The 18,011-nt window shown below is 37.0% G+C and overlaps 1 protein-coding gene across 1 annotated transcript in view; it reads right to left on the bottom strand.

The window, feature by feature from the left end:
* PCSK5 (proprotein convertase subtilisin/kexin type 5) overlaps positions 1–18,011 on the bottom strand; it is a gene marked incomplete at both ends in the record, with an annotated part of 224,946 nt that overhangs the window by 71,940 nt on the left and 134,995 nt on the right. The window contains 3 exons of the mRNA XM_083351165.1: positions 1,186–1,395; positions 2,221–2,338; positions 7,106–7,209. Coding sequence (XP_083207291.1) covers positions 1,186–1,395; positions 2,221–2,338; positions 7,106–7,209 — 432 coding nt within the window. The remainder of the gene's footprint in view (positions 1–1,185; positions 1,396–2,220; positions 2,339–7,105; positions 7,210–18,011) is intronic.

Here is an 18,011-nt window from a genome sequence, read left to right as displayed (position 1 = left end):
TCAAATTATACAATTATTGTTATTAAATCTAAAATAATAAAGCACAAACATTTAAAAAGTTTAGAAATTTGTGAACTAAAGTGACATTATTCAGGTGATCTGACATGATTTTATTTTAATATATCTAACCTACCTGTGTCAATTGTGAAATTAGAAAGTGAATTTAACTCTTAGCTATCATTGCCAATATGTTGGCAAACCATTCAGTTCCAAACTTGGGACAGTCCAAAGTACTCTTGTATCTATTTGGGGCCTCTCTAGAATAGCATATTCCATAGAGGGATTCAGGAGGAGAAAATAATCAATAAACAAAAGAGAAGAGAGTCACTTTGCTCAATTGGAAGTATCATCTACTTACATAATAGCCCACTTTTAATCTAAAGAGCATTTAAATAAAGGAATAGATAAGAGAAAGTCTTCTGTATATTTCTAATAACAACCAAAATTGCTTAACATAATTCTTGAACCTGATAGCAATTAGATTATATACATAGGGCTATATTCCAGGCATACTTTCAAGATATAACATGTTCAGGGATCAACTAGTATGATTAGCTTCTTTAACGATGCTTTTTCCCCCCAGTCCTCTTATGACCAGAATATACTCCAGAATGAAATATTCTTTTGTGAGCATCAAGACAAAAATTCAAGACAAAAAGTATTACAAATGCAATTAAGAGTCATGTCAGAATTAAATACAGACAAGGCCAGACTATATTTTGGCTTGGCATCATCCCCTTTTAGGAAGAACAGTGATAAGATTCATTAAGACATGGGTGTCAAACTTGCTGCATCGCTTGACATGTTGTGACGTGACTTTTTTTGCACTGCTGGACCTGGGGTGGGCATGGCCTCCATATGATGCAACTGGCCTGTGGGCCGGCAGTTTGACACCCCTGCATTAAGATTTATTTCTTCCTTCAACTGTTTTCTTGAAGTACTATTCTTATTCTACTCTTTTGTAATTTGCAATGATCATTCCAAGTATCTGACAAAAGCTATTGCAGAAGATTACTGTATAGTTATTCTTGCCTCTGCTAATGTTCATAACAAAATTTAAGATTTCCACTTGATGTGTTCATTTTCTCAGAGTGGTTCCTCAATTTACCTTTTTAAAAAGTTCATACATTTTTTAAGCACACACAATTTGGAAAGTGAACTTCCATAAAAGTAAAGGTTGGGTACCTGTTAGCCAATAGCTGAGATCTTGTTCCAGAAGGAGAAGTTAAATAAATTGCCAGATCACCTCTCCGAGGATGTGTGATAGTGATTCGTACCACCACATGTTCCAGATATATTACATGGTGATTGGCATTGTCTGCACATCCTGTGGCTTTGTATATTGAACGGACGCCATTATCTGGTCCATTACGAATATTATCTGGTCGTATTGTTCTATTTGAAAAATACAAGCCAAATTCAATATCTAGCAAATATGGTAAATTTATCGTATCTAAAACATCTGTGAAGTACAGCTTGTCCTCAACCTACAGCCATTCATTTAGTGTCTATTTGAAGTTATCATGGCACTGAAAAAAGTGACTCACGAACAATTTTCATGCTTACAACTGTTGCAGCATCCCCAGGGTCACATGACCAAAATTTGGGCGCTTGGCAACTGGCATGTATTTACAATTGTTGCGCTAACCCAGGATCATGTGATTACCATCTGTAACCTTCCCAGCTGGATTATGACAAGCAAAGTCAACTGGGGAAAGCTAAATTTGCTTAAAAAAATTCATTGATTCACTTAACAACTGTGGCAAAAAAGTTTGCAAAATGGGGCACAACTCACTTGACAACTGCCTTGCTTAGCAATGGAAATTTTGGGCTCAACTATGGCCATACGTATTTTTTCCCCTCTCTCTTTTTGTGCATAGCTGTGAGAACTATTTGAAGAGGTGCTTGGTGAATCTACTGAAGCTCCTGAACCTATTATCTGAAGAGTTAATTGTTATCCCCTTGAAAGTTGGGCACAGGTAATTCAAAGGCTCCCTCACATTGTCTGAGTGTGCATAGACTGAGCATGCATGGAGCATAAACAAACAGCATGCACAAACTCTTATTGAGCATAATTTGCATTAGGCTTTTTTTTCAACAAAAGAGTAAAGAAGAAGATCCTGTTTAATAACTAGCTTATAAAAACATTCATGTAAAAAAATTAGCCACGATTCACAGTCTGGGTAAATATTTTTGATCAATATCTCTAATAAATATTACTTGATTTGTCGATCTGTGTTCTCAACACAGACATGCTGTGGAGGGACTGTTGTCCACTTTTCTGCTTCTACCACCATAGCTTCAGCATCCATCAATCCAAATCCATATAAGTGGCTAACTACAAAGCATAAAATATTATTATATTCTCAAAGTAGTTATTTTCATTTTCATACAACACATTTATACTTCACTTAATCCCTTTTCCTCAAAAATACATCGTTTCGTATCACATGTATCCTGTCTTCTTAAACTGCCAGTTAGAGCTGCAATAATTGGTCTGATAATATTAATTATTAATGTAGGTTTCTCCATGTGATTTTGCAGTCTGTACAAAGATAGTGAAAGACATCAGTATCAGTTTAGTGGAATATGGAGAAAGCTGGAGGAAATGAGACAAATGAAGAATGAAAAAAGGTGCTGGGAAATAATTCTTGGAAGCAATGCATATATGTTTTAATGTATCCCATGCTTTAACAAATACATCTTGAGTTTTGTTGGTTAAATTTATAATTCCCAACAGCCCTGAGCTTTGTCTTGTTGGCTTTATCCAATGACACATAATTTAGCAAATCCAGCTAACAGTTTGTCAAAGCATTAAATAACAGATATGAGTTATGTCTTTGAAAACCATTATTAATCAATGATATATAAATATCATAATGCAGACTAAGCAGGGTAAATTATGGGCTTAAAGGAATACTCTATTAACAATTTGCACTATAAGTTTTAAGAATTATGACTGCTCTCCATGTTACGGAAATAAATTGCCAGTACTTTGAGGACTGATATCTGTAAATTTATTTAGAGAAATACACATTATTTTTTTAAAAGCAAGATCTTTGTATTACTCCAAAAAATAGCCAAAGTCTATTCATATGGTCACTTTTTTAAAATTTCATTTTTTCATTCTTGAGAAAAGATTATTACTCAATATTATAATGTCTAGTTTAATTTGCCATGAATGACAGTACTCTTAATGTTTCAAACTGGTTTTGGTGATGAATAATGAGTAGGAATCAGATGTATCCTGCCATTTTTTAAAAATGCACACATATATACATTTAAATATAATCCCTCCTTAATTCAATTCAAGAAGTATCATGTTGAGCAGTTATTAAAGTTTCCATATGGAAATGTTCCAGACAGCTGATGGATGGCTGTCTGAAATGCTTTGTACTTTAAAGTTTCTGATCAAATGGATTGGGGGCTAAGCAGCTTCAAGAATCAAGACAAGCCAATCCTTTTCACAGAGTAAATAATAACAATTTTGAGAAAACATTACAGAGTTGCTAAAACTAACTGATCCTTTGCATCATGAAGGGAAAAAAATCATCCAATCAATCTCACACTGTAAAGTTATCCTTTTATGTATGTGTAAATTAAAGCTGTGAGGGTTATTTTAACTGATATTAACCAATTCTAGAACCTCTTGAAGATATTATGTCATGTCTTAGAAATGACTTTTAACCAATACTTAAGATTGTAATTGCCATTTTTCTGCCTGAAAAACATAACTCTGGAGCATACTGTTTTTGGAAATGCCTGTGTCCTAGACTGAAAAAGCTGTTCTTGCACATGAATAATATGCACAAAAATTGTTAACCTTTTCATGTGAATTCCAGCAAAGTTTGCCTCATTAAAAGGAATCATTATTGGTAAAGTATTATCCAATTCTGTCATAATTTTTTTTAAAAAGATACAATTTTCTCTTTTAATTTTTTTGAAGTAATTATCCTCAAACTCCTGCATATATTTATTTATTAATTGACATGCATTACTTCCCATGTGCATTCTACTAAAAAAGAAAACAAAATTTGTTGATTTCCAAAAATAATGCAATATATGGTGATCTGAAACAGTTTTTTGGGGGGATTCTTGGTGCTGAGTTGGTTATTGGTTTACCTCAGGCATGTCAAATTGGCGGCCCGCGGGCTGCATTTGGTTATGCAGGCCACACCCACACTGGCTCCGCAAAGGCAAAAAACTCCCAATACGTCACCATATGGCCTGCATTGCGATTAGGCTTGCCACACCTGGCTTACATATATTTCATTACCTGCTTAGGTAACATCTTTGGTGCTACTGAGTATAAGGTTTGCTCCCTATTTATATACAAGTAATCCTCAGCTTAAGATCACAGCTGGGATTGGAATTTTGGTGAAAAGGTGTTGGGATTGGATCCAATTGTTTTACCACTTTTTATACTTGATTTTTATAAAACAGATCTGTCCCTACTGTCATCACTTTGAGATTGGAAGAACTTCCTGCTTGCTCTTAAGATTCTTTTCAGGTTCCTTTTCTTCTGTAAATGTCTTTCAATGATTATGGCACAAAGTATGCTCCTCCTCCTCCTCTTACCAAATATTGCAGTGAACTGATAAAGAATATTCTAGAACAGGGGTCAGCAAACTGAAACAGTGAAAGAGCCACTCGGAACCGGTTGCCTCACAAAAGGAAAAACTGGGAGCCGCAAAAAATGTGTGTGCACATGCGCGTACATGCGCGCATGCACAGAACAGGGTTTGACTGAAGAGTGGAGCCAAGGCGAGATATGCACCTACCCTGCATATTTGAATTGATTGGTTGAAATTTTTTAGTCCCGCTTTTTTTTTTTGGACTGCACATGGCAGAGGACTGGGAGCCGCGGGTTGCAGACCTGTGTTCTAGAAGAATAGTTCTTCATAAATAATGTATTATTAGAATTAGTATATGAATACAAATTTCTATATTTATATTAAATATCACAAACTACAGTGTATGTTACAGGTAAGTACTCAGTGAGAATAAGAACCATTGGTTCTAATCCAGATATGGAACTTGAAGGCTGGGGGATTCAGTTTTCATTCATTCATTCATTCATTTTTTATTTCTAAAGTAATATCCTCACAACCCTGCCATTCGGCTGTTTGTTTATATCTTGTGGAGGAAAAATAAATGAATCTCATTGTCCTCTATGCTGTTTTTGAACAGTGCAGTTTATTTGATAAAAGCGTGTAGGATAACATTATAGCTTAAGCCAGTAAATGGCTAAATGTGTGTAGGATAAGATTGCAGCCAAGGCTAGCTTTAGAAAACTGCTTGGCTTGTTTTCCTCATACACCTTATTACGATACTGTCATTGAAGAAATATGTTCCAGCCAAAATAAAATTATAGTACATTTCCAAAGGGATTCAGTCTGATCAGTGTAATTTATTCTATGAAAAACAGGTTTTTAATTATTATTTTTGGCTGCAACTGGGGACAATAGTGAAATATTACACTAAATAATGCCACGTGCAATAGTAAAATACAGTTCCATTTTTGCCAGAAGCAATATACGGTGCGCACGTATATACTCTCCACATCAAATTAAACATTGGAGATTGCTATTTAAGCTAAATCATTTGCTTTTGCTTCATCCAAAACTAACAGGAGGTTGAAAGGGAGTTATAGTTTTATTGAAACCACTTGCTCAGCTCACATTGCCAAAATAATTGACTTAAAACTATTCATTTTAATTAGGTTAAAGTTGATGCTTCAGTTCCATTGTGAATAGGAATAATTTTGTTCCTTTGTTCTTTTTATAATTTAGTATGAGGTACTGAATAACTACATACATATATTGCACTGTATGGAATACTAATCTGCAACTGCTACAAAATGCAGTGGGATAGATTTTATGAAAAACTATAATCATGACAGAAAATAAGATAACGTTTTTAAAATATTAATTTAATGGACACACCTCCTAGCTGTTTTGTTATATTCATACAATGGATAACATTCCAGCAATATGGAACAATAATATTTCTCAACCATATTCCAGTGGTATTTATCAATTTTTCATGCTATCTCATGTTTGATTTCCATAAGTTGAACACATAAAACAGAAACGTAAAATGCTCTCAGAGAAAAGTAGCAAATAAATGAAGCTGCATAAATAATAAACTAGAATTCAATTATTTTAACAATATTTTCTACAATTATTGTGGCATTTAGAATAATACCCAGCATATACTGTTGTTATTTTGACAGTGCGGTAGGAAATATTTGATAGCTAGTACACTTCTTGAGAAAAGGTGGAATATAAATTTAATAATTAAATAATAAAACATTAACATACACTATGAATCATTTTTCAATTTATGTTTTCACACAAAATATAGTAAATTTTATAATAGATAAGAACAACATAAAAGATTAAAAAATTAAACATCCAACTGAAAATTATGACGTAGAATTTGTTGTTATGACCTTAGTAGGCACCTGCATTTATACTCTGTATGTCATGAATCTTTTTCTTATAAATATTAATTTGAAATCAATATCATTCATTTAATGCGTATGTATAAGATTCAAATGTCTCACTATTTAAAACAACTGATTTATGTGAAAGAGTTGTTAGAAACATATTTTCCAAAAGAAAAAAAATGCATTCCTTAATAAGTATATTTTTGTTAGTACTATTCCCAATATATACATTTAAGTACACAATTTTTTAATAGTGAATTTTATCATATAATATCAATATGCATATTGTAGTATGCTACTCTTAGAGATGCATACTGATTAAATTTATATTATTTATTTATGAATAATATTTATAACAGATTGCTCCAATCAACCCATATAAGAGATAGCTGAGAATCATTTTACTTTCAAGAATAATATTTTCTTTGTAATGAGGATTCCTTATTTTACCTAAAACACAGCTATATACAAGAGGCATAATTCTTGATCTTGTGACCTCATTTACTTTATTAGTGTAAATAAAAAGAAGCTGCATAAATTATACCTGGTAGGAAAACACTTGGACTTAAAAATAAAGGAAAATTTAGAAATAAAGAAATAGTAAGGATTTTATTGAATAAGGCCTGAAATGTTGATTATGAAATGAAAACTTACCCTTGTAACCAGCTGCATTGGTTTTCCAGTCATTGGCAATTAGATGTCCAGCCCGTGAAGTCCTTACAATAATATGTTGAATATCCCTCCATGTTAGTAAACGACTAGAAAAAGACAATAAAATGTGATTTTCTAAAAGGAGAAAAGTATAGACATGGAGGTGGTTATCTAAAAGACAGAAACATGTCAGAAATATTCAGAGCAAGAATAAATTATGGGTTAAATTAGTCCCTTTTCATAATTAATATTTTGAAGGCAATGTTTTAACAAACAAAACTATTTCATTTGCATGAAAAAATAGATAATAGTTAATTATTATGTGATATTTAAACAACACTTTGAAGTGAGGCTGCTTTTCAATATGGCTAGGTCCTTGCCATGACACTTGGAAAGAGGAGTCCTTGATGGTCTCTGAGCTTGCTTGTTTTTTTGCAGACGTTTCATTAGCCAAATTAGGTAACATCACCAGGAGTCCTTACTAGCACTGATAATGTTACCTTGTTTGGGTAATGAAATGGCTGCAAGAAAACAAGCTCAGAGAGCACCAAGGACCCCTCATTTCAATCCTGAGCTATAAATATTTTCCTTTATTAGAGACTGCATCACCTCTATACTAAACTGCAGATAGAGTGTGCTGGTTATGTTCATACCTATGCTCTAGCAACTTTGGCTACAATGAGAAAAAAACATTAAAATAAAATCTCCTTGTAGGTTGTGCTTATAATGATTATTTCATGCTTGGCTTGCAAGGACAGGATGTTACAGCATAGATGAAGATCAAGAGATCTTCTTGGAGAGAAAAAAGCACTGGGAAGATTTCCGATCCTGATTCTGATCCTTATGCTGGTAGAGTTTACAAAGTTTGCTAGATTTAGGAAACGAGCATCTCCCCATATTTTATTTATTTAAATTTATATGCCTGCCTATCTCATTGTCTCTGGATAGTATACAAAGACTAAAAACCCAACAGTTAAAAACAACAGTTAGAGGATCTCCAAGGTAAATGATACCTCACAATTATAAAATCATATCAACAACAGAGCAAAGGCGTAAGCTTTTGTGGCCTATGTGTGCGCATATGCCTGTACTTGTAAAGAATTACCCCTCCTAGCAACCAGCAGCAAACAAGATCACCCCAAACAATTTATGACTCATCTTGTTAGAGGCCAGGACAAATTTTCTACATAGATAATTCAGGGTTGGCCTGCATACAGGCTAGGCCCTACATATATAGCAGAATCAATCAAACTTTGTTGGCAAAACGACAACATGGGGTAAAGTCTTGGTAGATAATGCCAGCAAAATCATAAATTGGTGATGCATAATTGGTGTAAGGACTTCTCTACTTTTAGACAAAATGTTTATGTCCATTCTTTTGAATAAATAAATTTGTGTCCCAGAGTAATCCAAAATTGCTGTTAATTTCATATTTGAAGCTACAAGCTTAAAATTTCTTTCATATCCCATTATTGCTTATTTACTCAGTATAAACAAGACTTTTGTATAATAGCATCTTGCTGTTATTCTTTCCTATATGATAGTGCTCTGTTAATATAATTTAATCAATAGCTGTTGGTACAATTCATGTCCAGATTATGTTCTCCTATCAGAAAGGGCTAGGGTTGTAGTGCAGTACCACATTTTTAGTTTCTGAAGCAAAATTATTTGACTTGATTCCAGCCACAATTGTAAATATTCCTATATAGATATAAAACTGCTGCCTTGATACGAATACATTTTCTGATATTTTAATATTCTTAGAAACATAGAGAATTGATGGCAGGAAAAGACCTAATGGTCCATTGAATCTGCTCTTTTGAGTTTAGCAGTTTTTTTAAAAAAAATATTTACCGGGTATTTATCTATTTGTTTTTTTATATTTTATTCATTTTTATTTAATTTTTATTTTTCGTTGGTTGAGGGACATGTTTATCCCAAGCATATTTAAACTTAGATACTGATGATGTTCTTACTGTTCTAAGCATATTATGCTGTATTATGTTCTATTTGTTCTAAGAATATTATGTTTTATTATGTGAATAGGTTCTAAGAATATCCTTAATCTTCTTCTGAAGCTGCAAGACATACTTTTGCTGCTTGCCATGTGCATTTCTGTTCTAGGACTAAAACTGAGCAAAGAAAAAAATTGAATGGAGAAAATCCAATGTATATTGAAATTCATAAAGATGGAATTAAAATCGATTTAATTACATAGCATCACCCATATACAGTACTTGCTAGTGTAATCTGTTGATTCTGTTTTATACCTACTCATGTACAAATGCTTTCAAGGTTCCAGTTACAGAAATAACAGTGTAATATTTTTAACAGTTTGAAATCAAATAATAAGGAAGTGGCCTTCTCTAACAAGGTAAACCATATAGAGAAATAAAAACAAGAAAAAGTGAAAAGTGTAATATAATGAGTGGAAATTTTACAATGGTTGCACGTATATCTGTGCAATGTCAATTTATATATCCTTGCAGTAAACAAGCAACATGAATACCAAAAGTCTTGAATTTGGTCTTCAGACTTAATCAGCAAAGAAGTACAGTATATCAAATTTATGCTTGCCCTAGCACAAAACTTCTACTGCACAATTCCTTTGATATACTGTATATTTCCCAATTCTTTCTCCTTTAATTCAGCTACTTATATATTCAGGTTGCACAGCCACCTGCTTAATGAAGGAAAATACTTATCTAGCAGAGATTGTTTGCTAAACCAATGATATAGACAGGAGATTAAGAGTTTTGTTTAATTATACAAAACAGATGTGTTCAGCCTCATGAAGACTTTGTACTCTGTACCTTTAGAAAGGAAGGAAAGAAAAAGAAATCTTGGCTATAAAAATTTTGGAATGATATCTGGAAGTACATATTACATTCTATGCAAGGCATAGAATGGCCGTTGCTGCTACAAGGTTTTTATTTATTTATTTTAATTTATTTTATTAGACTTATATACCGCCCTTCTCCTGTAGGACTCAGGGCGGTTCACAAGGTTTTTTAAAAAAAAATACAAGAAGTTACAAAAATTAAAAACAATTAAAATGATTACAGTAACCTTGAACTAAAAACCCCAATTACAACTAAAATACAATTAAAACCCCAGTTAATACTCTCAGTCCAGGCCAGAAAGCTCGAAGAGCCAGGTCTTCAGGTCCCGGTGGAATGAGCGAAGGCCAGGGGCAGTCCTAAGCTCTACATGCAGCTGGTTCCAAAGGGCCGGTGCACCCACAGAGAAGGCCCTCCCCCCTGGGTATTGTCCACCGGCAATCTTTTACTGGCAGTACCCTGAGAAGACCCTCCCTGTGGGAGCGCATAGGATGAAGGGAGCTTGATGCCGGCAGCAGGTGTTCCCTCAGATATCCCGGACCCAAGCCATTAAGGGCTTTATAGGTCATCACCAGTACCTTGAATCTCACCCGGAGGGCAACAGGAAGCCAATGCAGCTCGCGGAGTAGAGGTGTTACATGGGAGTATTGGGAAACCCCCATCACAACCCACGCGGCTGCATTCTGCACCAGCTGGAGCCTCCGAGTGGTCCTCAAGGGCAGCCCCATGTAGAGAGCATTGCAGTAGCCCAATCGGGAGGTCACGAGCGCATGAGTGACTGTGCGCAGGGCATCTCGGTCCAGGTAGGGCCGCAACTGGTGCACCAGGTGAACCTGGGCAAAAGCCCCCCTGGTCACGGCTCCTATATGGTCTTCAAAACTGAGCCGCGAATCCAGGAGGATGCCCAAGTTGCGAGCCCTATCGATGGGGGGTAACACCTCACCCCCCATCATTAAAGATGAAATGGACTGGTTAGTCCGAGATGCCAGTATGCACAGCCACTCAGTCTTGGCAGGATTGAGACGAAGCCTGTTTCTCCCCATCCAGACCCGGACTGCCTCCAGGCAGCGGGACATCATGGCAAGGGCATCACTGGGTTGGTTCGGGGTGGAAAAAAAAGTTGGGTATCATCAGCGTACTGATGATACCCCACCCCGAAACCACAAATGATCTCGCCCAGTGGCTTCATATAGATGTTGAACAGGAGGGGAGAGAGAACTGACTGCTGAGGAACTCCACAAACGAGAGGCCTCGGGGCAGACCTCTGCCCTCCCGTCAACACCGATTGCGAGCAGCCCAGGAGATAGGAGGAGAACCACTGCAAGACAGTGTCTCCCACTCCCAACCCCTTGAGATGCCGCAATAGGATACCATGGTCAATGGTATCAAAAGCCGCTGAGAGATCTGATAGAACTAGGACAGAGGAGCAACCCCTGTCCCGAGCCAGCCAGAGATCATTCACCAGCGCGACCAATACCATCTCCGTGCTGTGCCTGGGCCTGAAACCCGATTGGTACGGGTCCAGATAATCACTTTCCTCCAGGAACAGAGGAAGCGGATGCGCCATCACACTCTCAACAACCTTCGCCAGAAAGCGAAGGTTGGAGACAGGACGATAGTTGTTTAAAATCGCTGGGTCCATGGCAGGCTTCTTGAGAAGGGGCCTCACCACTGCCTCCTTCAAAGTGGCGGGGAAGACACCCTCACTCAAAGAGGCAGATATTACTGCCTGGAACCAGCTTCGTGTCTCCTCCCGAGGTGCATAAATTAGCCAAGAGGGACACGGGTCCAATAAACAAGTGGTGGAACTCAGCCTCCCCATAATCCTGTCCACATCATCAGGGGAAACAGGATCGAACTCAGTCCAGATAACATGCTCAAGACCGTCCGATTCCTCCATATCAGACTCTGCCCACTTAGAGTCCAAACCGGCCCGGATCTGAGCGATTTTGTCCATCAGATGATGACTAAACTCCTTGGCTCGCCCCTGCAAGGGCTCCTCTCTCACCTCCTGATTGAGGAGGGAGCGAGTCACCCTAAACAGGGCGGCTGGGTGATTATCTGTGGACGCAATGATGGCAGCAAAGTAATTAGCCTTCGCTGTCCTCATTGCAGCAAGATAAGACCTTATGAAGGTTCTTAACTGCAATCAGTCAGATTCGGAATGGCTGGACCTCCAACCGCTCTCTAGACTCCATCTCCGACGCTTCATCTCCCGGAGCTCCACAGAAAACAATGGAGCCCAACGGGATCTGCGCTGGGTCAGGGGTCGCAAGGGTACAACACAGTTGAGTGTCTCAGTGGCCGCCTTTTCCCAGGCATCAACCAAGGCATCAACTGGACTGTGAGGGCGATGGGTATAGACCCAAGCGCCATCTGGAACCGTTCTGGGTCCATTAGGCGCCTGGGGCGGAACCATCTGGTCGGTTCCGCAGCCCAGCAGCGGGGGGTGGCATAACGGAAGACCAGCCACAGGAGATAATGGTCAGACCATGACAGGGGAACAATGACTGGTGAACTCCCTCCAAGATCATCCAACCACTGTCCAGACAGGAATACCAGGTCGAGAGTGTGACCCCCTGCATGAGTCGGGCCTTGAATTACCTGGGTCAGGTCCATGGCCGTCATGGAAGCCATGAACTCCCGGGCTGACTCCGGCGATCCTCCCAGGGAAGGCAGGTTGACGTCACCCAGCACTATAAGCCTGGGGAACTCCACCGCCAACCCTGAGAGGTTGTCGAGCAGTTCGGGCAGGGCTGTTGCCACACAGCTGGGCACTAGGTATGTAAGCAACAAGCCCATCTGAACCCGGGGGCCACATCTCAGGAGGAGGGTCTCACTCCCGCCAATCTGGTTGCCCATCCCTGAATTAATAAGGACAGCTCTTGAACTTTTATAGGGTTCAACTGAGTTATATTTAGGAACAAACTAGTCGTATAATCACTGAGAATTTAGTGAGATAACATAGCAGAGAAATTTTTGTTTGTCAAAAATTCTTCTGGTTTGCATTTGTTTTTTATTTTAAAGCTATGTTTATAGTTCCACTTCTTCAAAATTCATGTCACAAAAATGTATCTGCTTGTACTTTGCATTGTTGTCACTAGGAGACACTATGGTGCCTGTTAATCTACAAACATAAATGCCATATTTTAATAATTATTCTTAACTTTATTAACAGAAACATCCTGATTAAAATTTCCAATATTAACTAATTTTATAACTTATAAAATTGTTCCAATTTATAGTTAATATTTTTAATCCAAATATCTAAAATATTTAGTTTTGTGGTTAAGCAAAGGACCCAGGTGCACTGTGAGATTACTTCTCAATATCTCCCCTGGGTTTTGCCATTTTGCATAGTTAAGCAAAGTGACATGGTGGCTCAGTGGGCTAGGACGCTGAGCTTGTCGATCAGAAGGTCGGCAGTTTGGGGGGTCGAATCCCGAGTGCCGCGTAAGACTGAGCGCCTGTTACTCGTCCCAGCTTCTACCAACCTAGCAGTTCGAAAGCACATAAAAATGCAAGTAGAAAAATAGGGACCACTACGGTGGGAAGGTAACAGCATTCCGTGCACCTTTGGCGTCTAGTCATGCCGGCCACATGACCACGGAGACGTCCTCGGACAAGCGCTGGCTCTTCGGCTTTGAAACGGAGATGAGCACCGGCCCCTAGAGTTGGAAACGACTAGCATGCATGTGCGGGGGAACCTTTACCTTTTACCTATAGTTAAGCAATGCAGGAGTATTGAATTAAAAGTTTAATTTCCTTCTATTTGTCTTTACAGTATATATAGATCTAGCAGACAAAGCAGAAGAGAACTGAAAAAGAGAAATAAAAAATATCAAAATGTTGCTATACATTTTCCCCCATTCCTATTACAATCTCCACATCTATCATTTAAAAAACACAAGGTAAAAATTCTAAAACATCATTATTTAAAATTATAAATTCTAGTATAAGCGATATTGAACAATGCTTTACAGTACATAGTTATGTATCTTGTTTGTACACAAGTTTGTGAAGGGTGAACATGACAATGTAAACTTCAGGCTGGCTTTATGAACTCTAGCTCATAAACTATGAATTTTTAAAGCAGTAATGCTTTTCTCCTAGAAATTTCTCCTAGCTGCTAGAACAGACAAGAAGCAGCATTATAACAACATCTGCAAAGACACTGAAGATTGAAAAAGACACGGAAAAACAGGAATGTCTTCAAAAGATCACTGATATGCTAAATGTGGAATTGATACCCTAAAACAGGGGTGTCCAACCAACTTCAGTATGCTGGCTGAGGAATTCAGGGAGTTGAAAGTTCACGTCTGAAAGTTGCCAAGGTTGGATTCCAGCGAACAGACAGAATCTGGTAGCATCTTTTTTTGACTAACAAATTTTATTAAGCAGCATAACCTTTTATGTGTTATCATTCACTTCATCAGATGCACAGAATGGCTAGATTGATATAGGATTTATTGTGGTGAAGAGGGAGGGCAAAGGTGGGAGAAATTTTAGTGTCCAAATATTTGCAGGGAAGTCTACAGTATGGAGATTCTGGATCATCCAGGTCATGGTTGTCCCAAAGATGCTTTTCCAAAAGGCAACTGGCAACATTTCGCTTCTCATCCAAAAGGCTTCTTGGATGAGAAGTGAAACATTTTCATGGAAAAAACCTCTTTGGGGATATGTGCAGGGATTGATTTCTTGGCTATACTAGTAGTTATGGTATATTATGTATGAAATAATTCTGATTAATAATAATGAACATTCTTGCTATCTATTTTCATTTTTGTACCACTTTAGTTGCTTTTTTAATTTTGTTTTAATTTTGTTTGCCACCCAGATTCACTTGCTTAAATAGGGGAGAGGGGAGAACATGTACTGTAAATGGAATAAATAAACAGGTAAATCTTCCTAACAATACTATTTTAGCAATTTAACAATATCATCAGGAGCATCATCACTGATGCAAAAACAGGAAGTCTTGCTACGAGACTGTGTGACTTTGTACTCATCTATAACTGCTTTAAACCTGCAATAATATGTACTACAAATTAGTGGCATCAATATGGCACATACATCCTCAGTTTGGCAATATTTTCATGGCTGACTTGGAACATTTTCTTCAATGTTACCCTCTGAAACTTCTCCTTTTAGATATAGCATTTTTATCATCAGGATGCACGAAAATGAATCTCTCATGAAATTCTACCATACCTTCGACTTTACCCCATCATTAAACTCAGCCTGGACTTGTCTATAGAACAAGCCTACTTCTCTTACATCACCATAAAAACTACACAATGGACACACTTTGGGTACACTTTCTACTCAGAACACACAACCGAATCTATCATTTACAGCCAGGCTCCATGCTACAGTTATACTTATTCTGATCTACTTGACAGAGATGCTGGACTGATAGAATTTAACCAGGCACTGAAGAATCTGAACTACCCACCCAGTTAGATCAATAAACAATTTGGTAGAAATAGTTCAATCCCAGTGAGGACTTATTAAAATATAGATCACAGAAGCAGATTCTAACATGGAAACCAGACCCTGCAATAAATCAAGATGTCTATTCTGGCCAAACGTATATTACAACAGTGCCATCACTGACCCAAAGAAGTCCTCACATTTTCTTCCTTATAGTGTGATACATGCCATCATTTGCACGCCAACACCTATTATTTGCAAGTAGACCCATCAGGAGTGACAGACTGTCAAAACTAGCAAGATAATGGATGTAGCATTGCCGATGCAGCTTGCATTGCAGCACTCTGTCCCCCATCTTGCTGATGTTCACTCTCAACCCCTGTAATGATGAGTATTGAGTATATCTTCATATCACTTCCCATATAAATAGATCAGCATGTTTGTCTGATGGGAGCAGTTAATTATCTTTTACTACAGAACTTTTTTAAAAATAGTATTTTTCAAGAAAATATAGAGAAAATGTAACAAAATACCAAGAACAATTAAGAAAAATGAAATTAAAAAGAGGTTCTATTTTACCAAATTCTACCAAAACAAACAAACAAGAATCAAACCACCTCATGAGTTCATATATTAAATTAACATGAAAGCCAGCTGGTGACATGTCTTTTCTACTGATATTAATAGTATTTTCATACCTTTATAAATTATAAATTTCTTGAATCTAGTCCAGGGGTGTCAAACTTGCCACGTCGCATGATGTGTCATGCCGTACTGCAACTTTTTTCCCATTGCTGGAGCTGGGGTGGACGTGGTTTTGGCATGATGCATCTGGCCCATGGGCTGGCAGTTCGACACCCCTGATCTAGTCCCTAATGTCTAGAAGAGCAGTACTTTCCTAGTCTCTCAATACAATTCTCTAAGTATTACCCACCCCAGATATAACCAAATTCCTCAAGGAGTTAAATTCTGCAATATTTGAATATAACTCAAAATAACATTTATTTATGTAACGTAAAAAATTACCCATAACTCTACTTATATGCATTACAAGATTATTTGAAAAAATAAGCTGTAATGGTAAACAATACTTTATCTTAAAAGACTGTTGGAATTTCAGCCATACAGAATCATACCAGAGTCAAAGCTCTCACCTTTCTCAGGGCTTCGATGTAATTTCTCTTATCTACTGAAGGTAGTGGCAAATTATTTCTGTACTGTTTTAAAGAAAGCTGCCTGGTGACATCCATGTAGTGATTAATATTGGTACTTGATTTCAGTCTTGTTTGTTTAAAGCAGAGTAAGAAAAAACTTATCAAAATTGCTTTGTAAAAATCTGTTTTATTGCTTTTATTTTTTATCTGTGTGAGTCACCAAGTAAGGATTCATTAATTTTAATTGACAGCTTGAATCTCCCAAAGGATAATTATTACCCTTTTGCTAAACCTTTCCAAGGCTGAAAAATGTATTTAAGGCTGTACCCAATGCTAAGTAAAAGATTGGCTACATTTCAAAAACAAAACAACCTGCTTATAAGAAAAGAACCCATAAAGGACTACCTTACTATTATTCGAACTATGCTAGTCAGATAAATTAGAATTTAATTTAGAATGAAAAGGGATAGCATCCCTGAATATGAAATTAAGTGGTTGCCAGTCTTATCTTCTACATAGGAATCATAGTTTCTCTTCTTTTCCAAAAGTAAATTTGAAGAGGAAAAATAAAACATAATTATTACACTGCAAAAATTAGAACTACTAATTAGTGTATAGTTATCATTAGTAAATGCACTTTTCTACTGGAATTAATGGCAAAATTCCAGTTGCTTATCATATTTACTACTTACTTGGCATTATGTTTTGTAAGTGTAGATGTTTTGTTTTACATGCTATATACACATTTTAAAGATTTAATTTTAACTCAATTAAGTTTGCATTTATAATCCTGTAGTTATGTTTCATCGTGGAAAAATAAGACCTATTGTATAATTGTATTAAAGAAGATAGAAACTAATACAAACTAGTATAAAATGAGAGGAGGAACAGGAAGAGGATCAAAGGAAAAAATAAAAGTGCATTAAGGAAAAAAGTAAAAGAAATATAGAAATGAAAGAAAACAGATACAAAGAAGTAATTGATTAATGTTCTTTATAGCAGTTATAATACAATTATAAATTTACCTCTTAGTCTATAGTTACAATATAACTCTGTTGTTTCTATAAACTGTTCTGCCTAATCATTGAAACCATAGATCAGCAGCCCTCAACCTTTTGGGCAGCAGGGATTGGTTCTGCGGAGAGACGTTTTTCTGCAGACTGGAGGGGTTGTAGTTTTGTGTGCTGCCTACATCCTGCAGACAAGACTTCACTTGTTTGCACTGCCTGGTTTCTGGCATGCTGCAGCCTGGTGCTGCTCCACAGACTGGGGACTGGGGACCCCTGCCACAGATAATATATTCATTTTTTTCTGTTTCACACAAAACGTCCATCAGGCTTTTCCAGTTAGCAATACATGTAGATATTGTCTTTTCTCTGATCAAGCCAATTGGCCATCTCAGCAATTTATTAACCAACCATTCCTCGATTATAGTTAGTGCCAAAACTTTCCATCTTTGTGCATACAATTTTTGCATTGTCA

This window comes from Vipera ursinii (assembly GCF_947247035.1).
Source record: "Vipera ursinii genome assembly, chromosome: 2".
Taxonomy (NCBI): domain Eukaryota; kingdom Metazoa; phylum Chordata; class Lepidosauria; order Squamata; family Viperidae; genus Vipera; species Vipera ursinii.
This window is presented reverse-complemented; position numbering and strand designations above follow the sequence as displayed.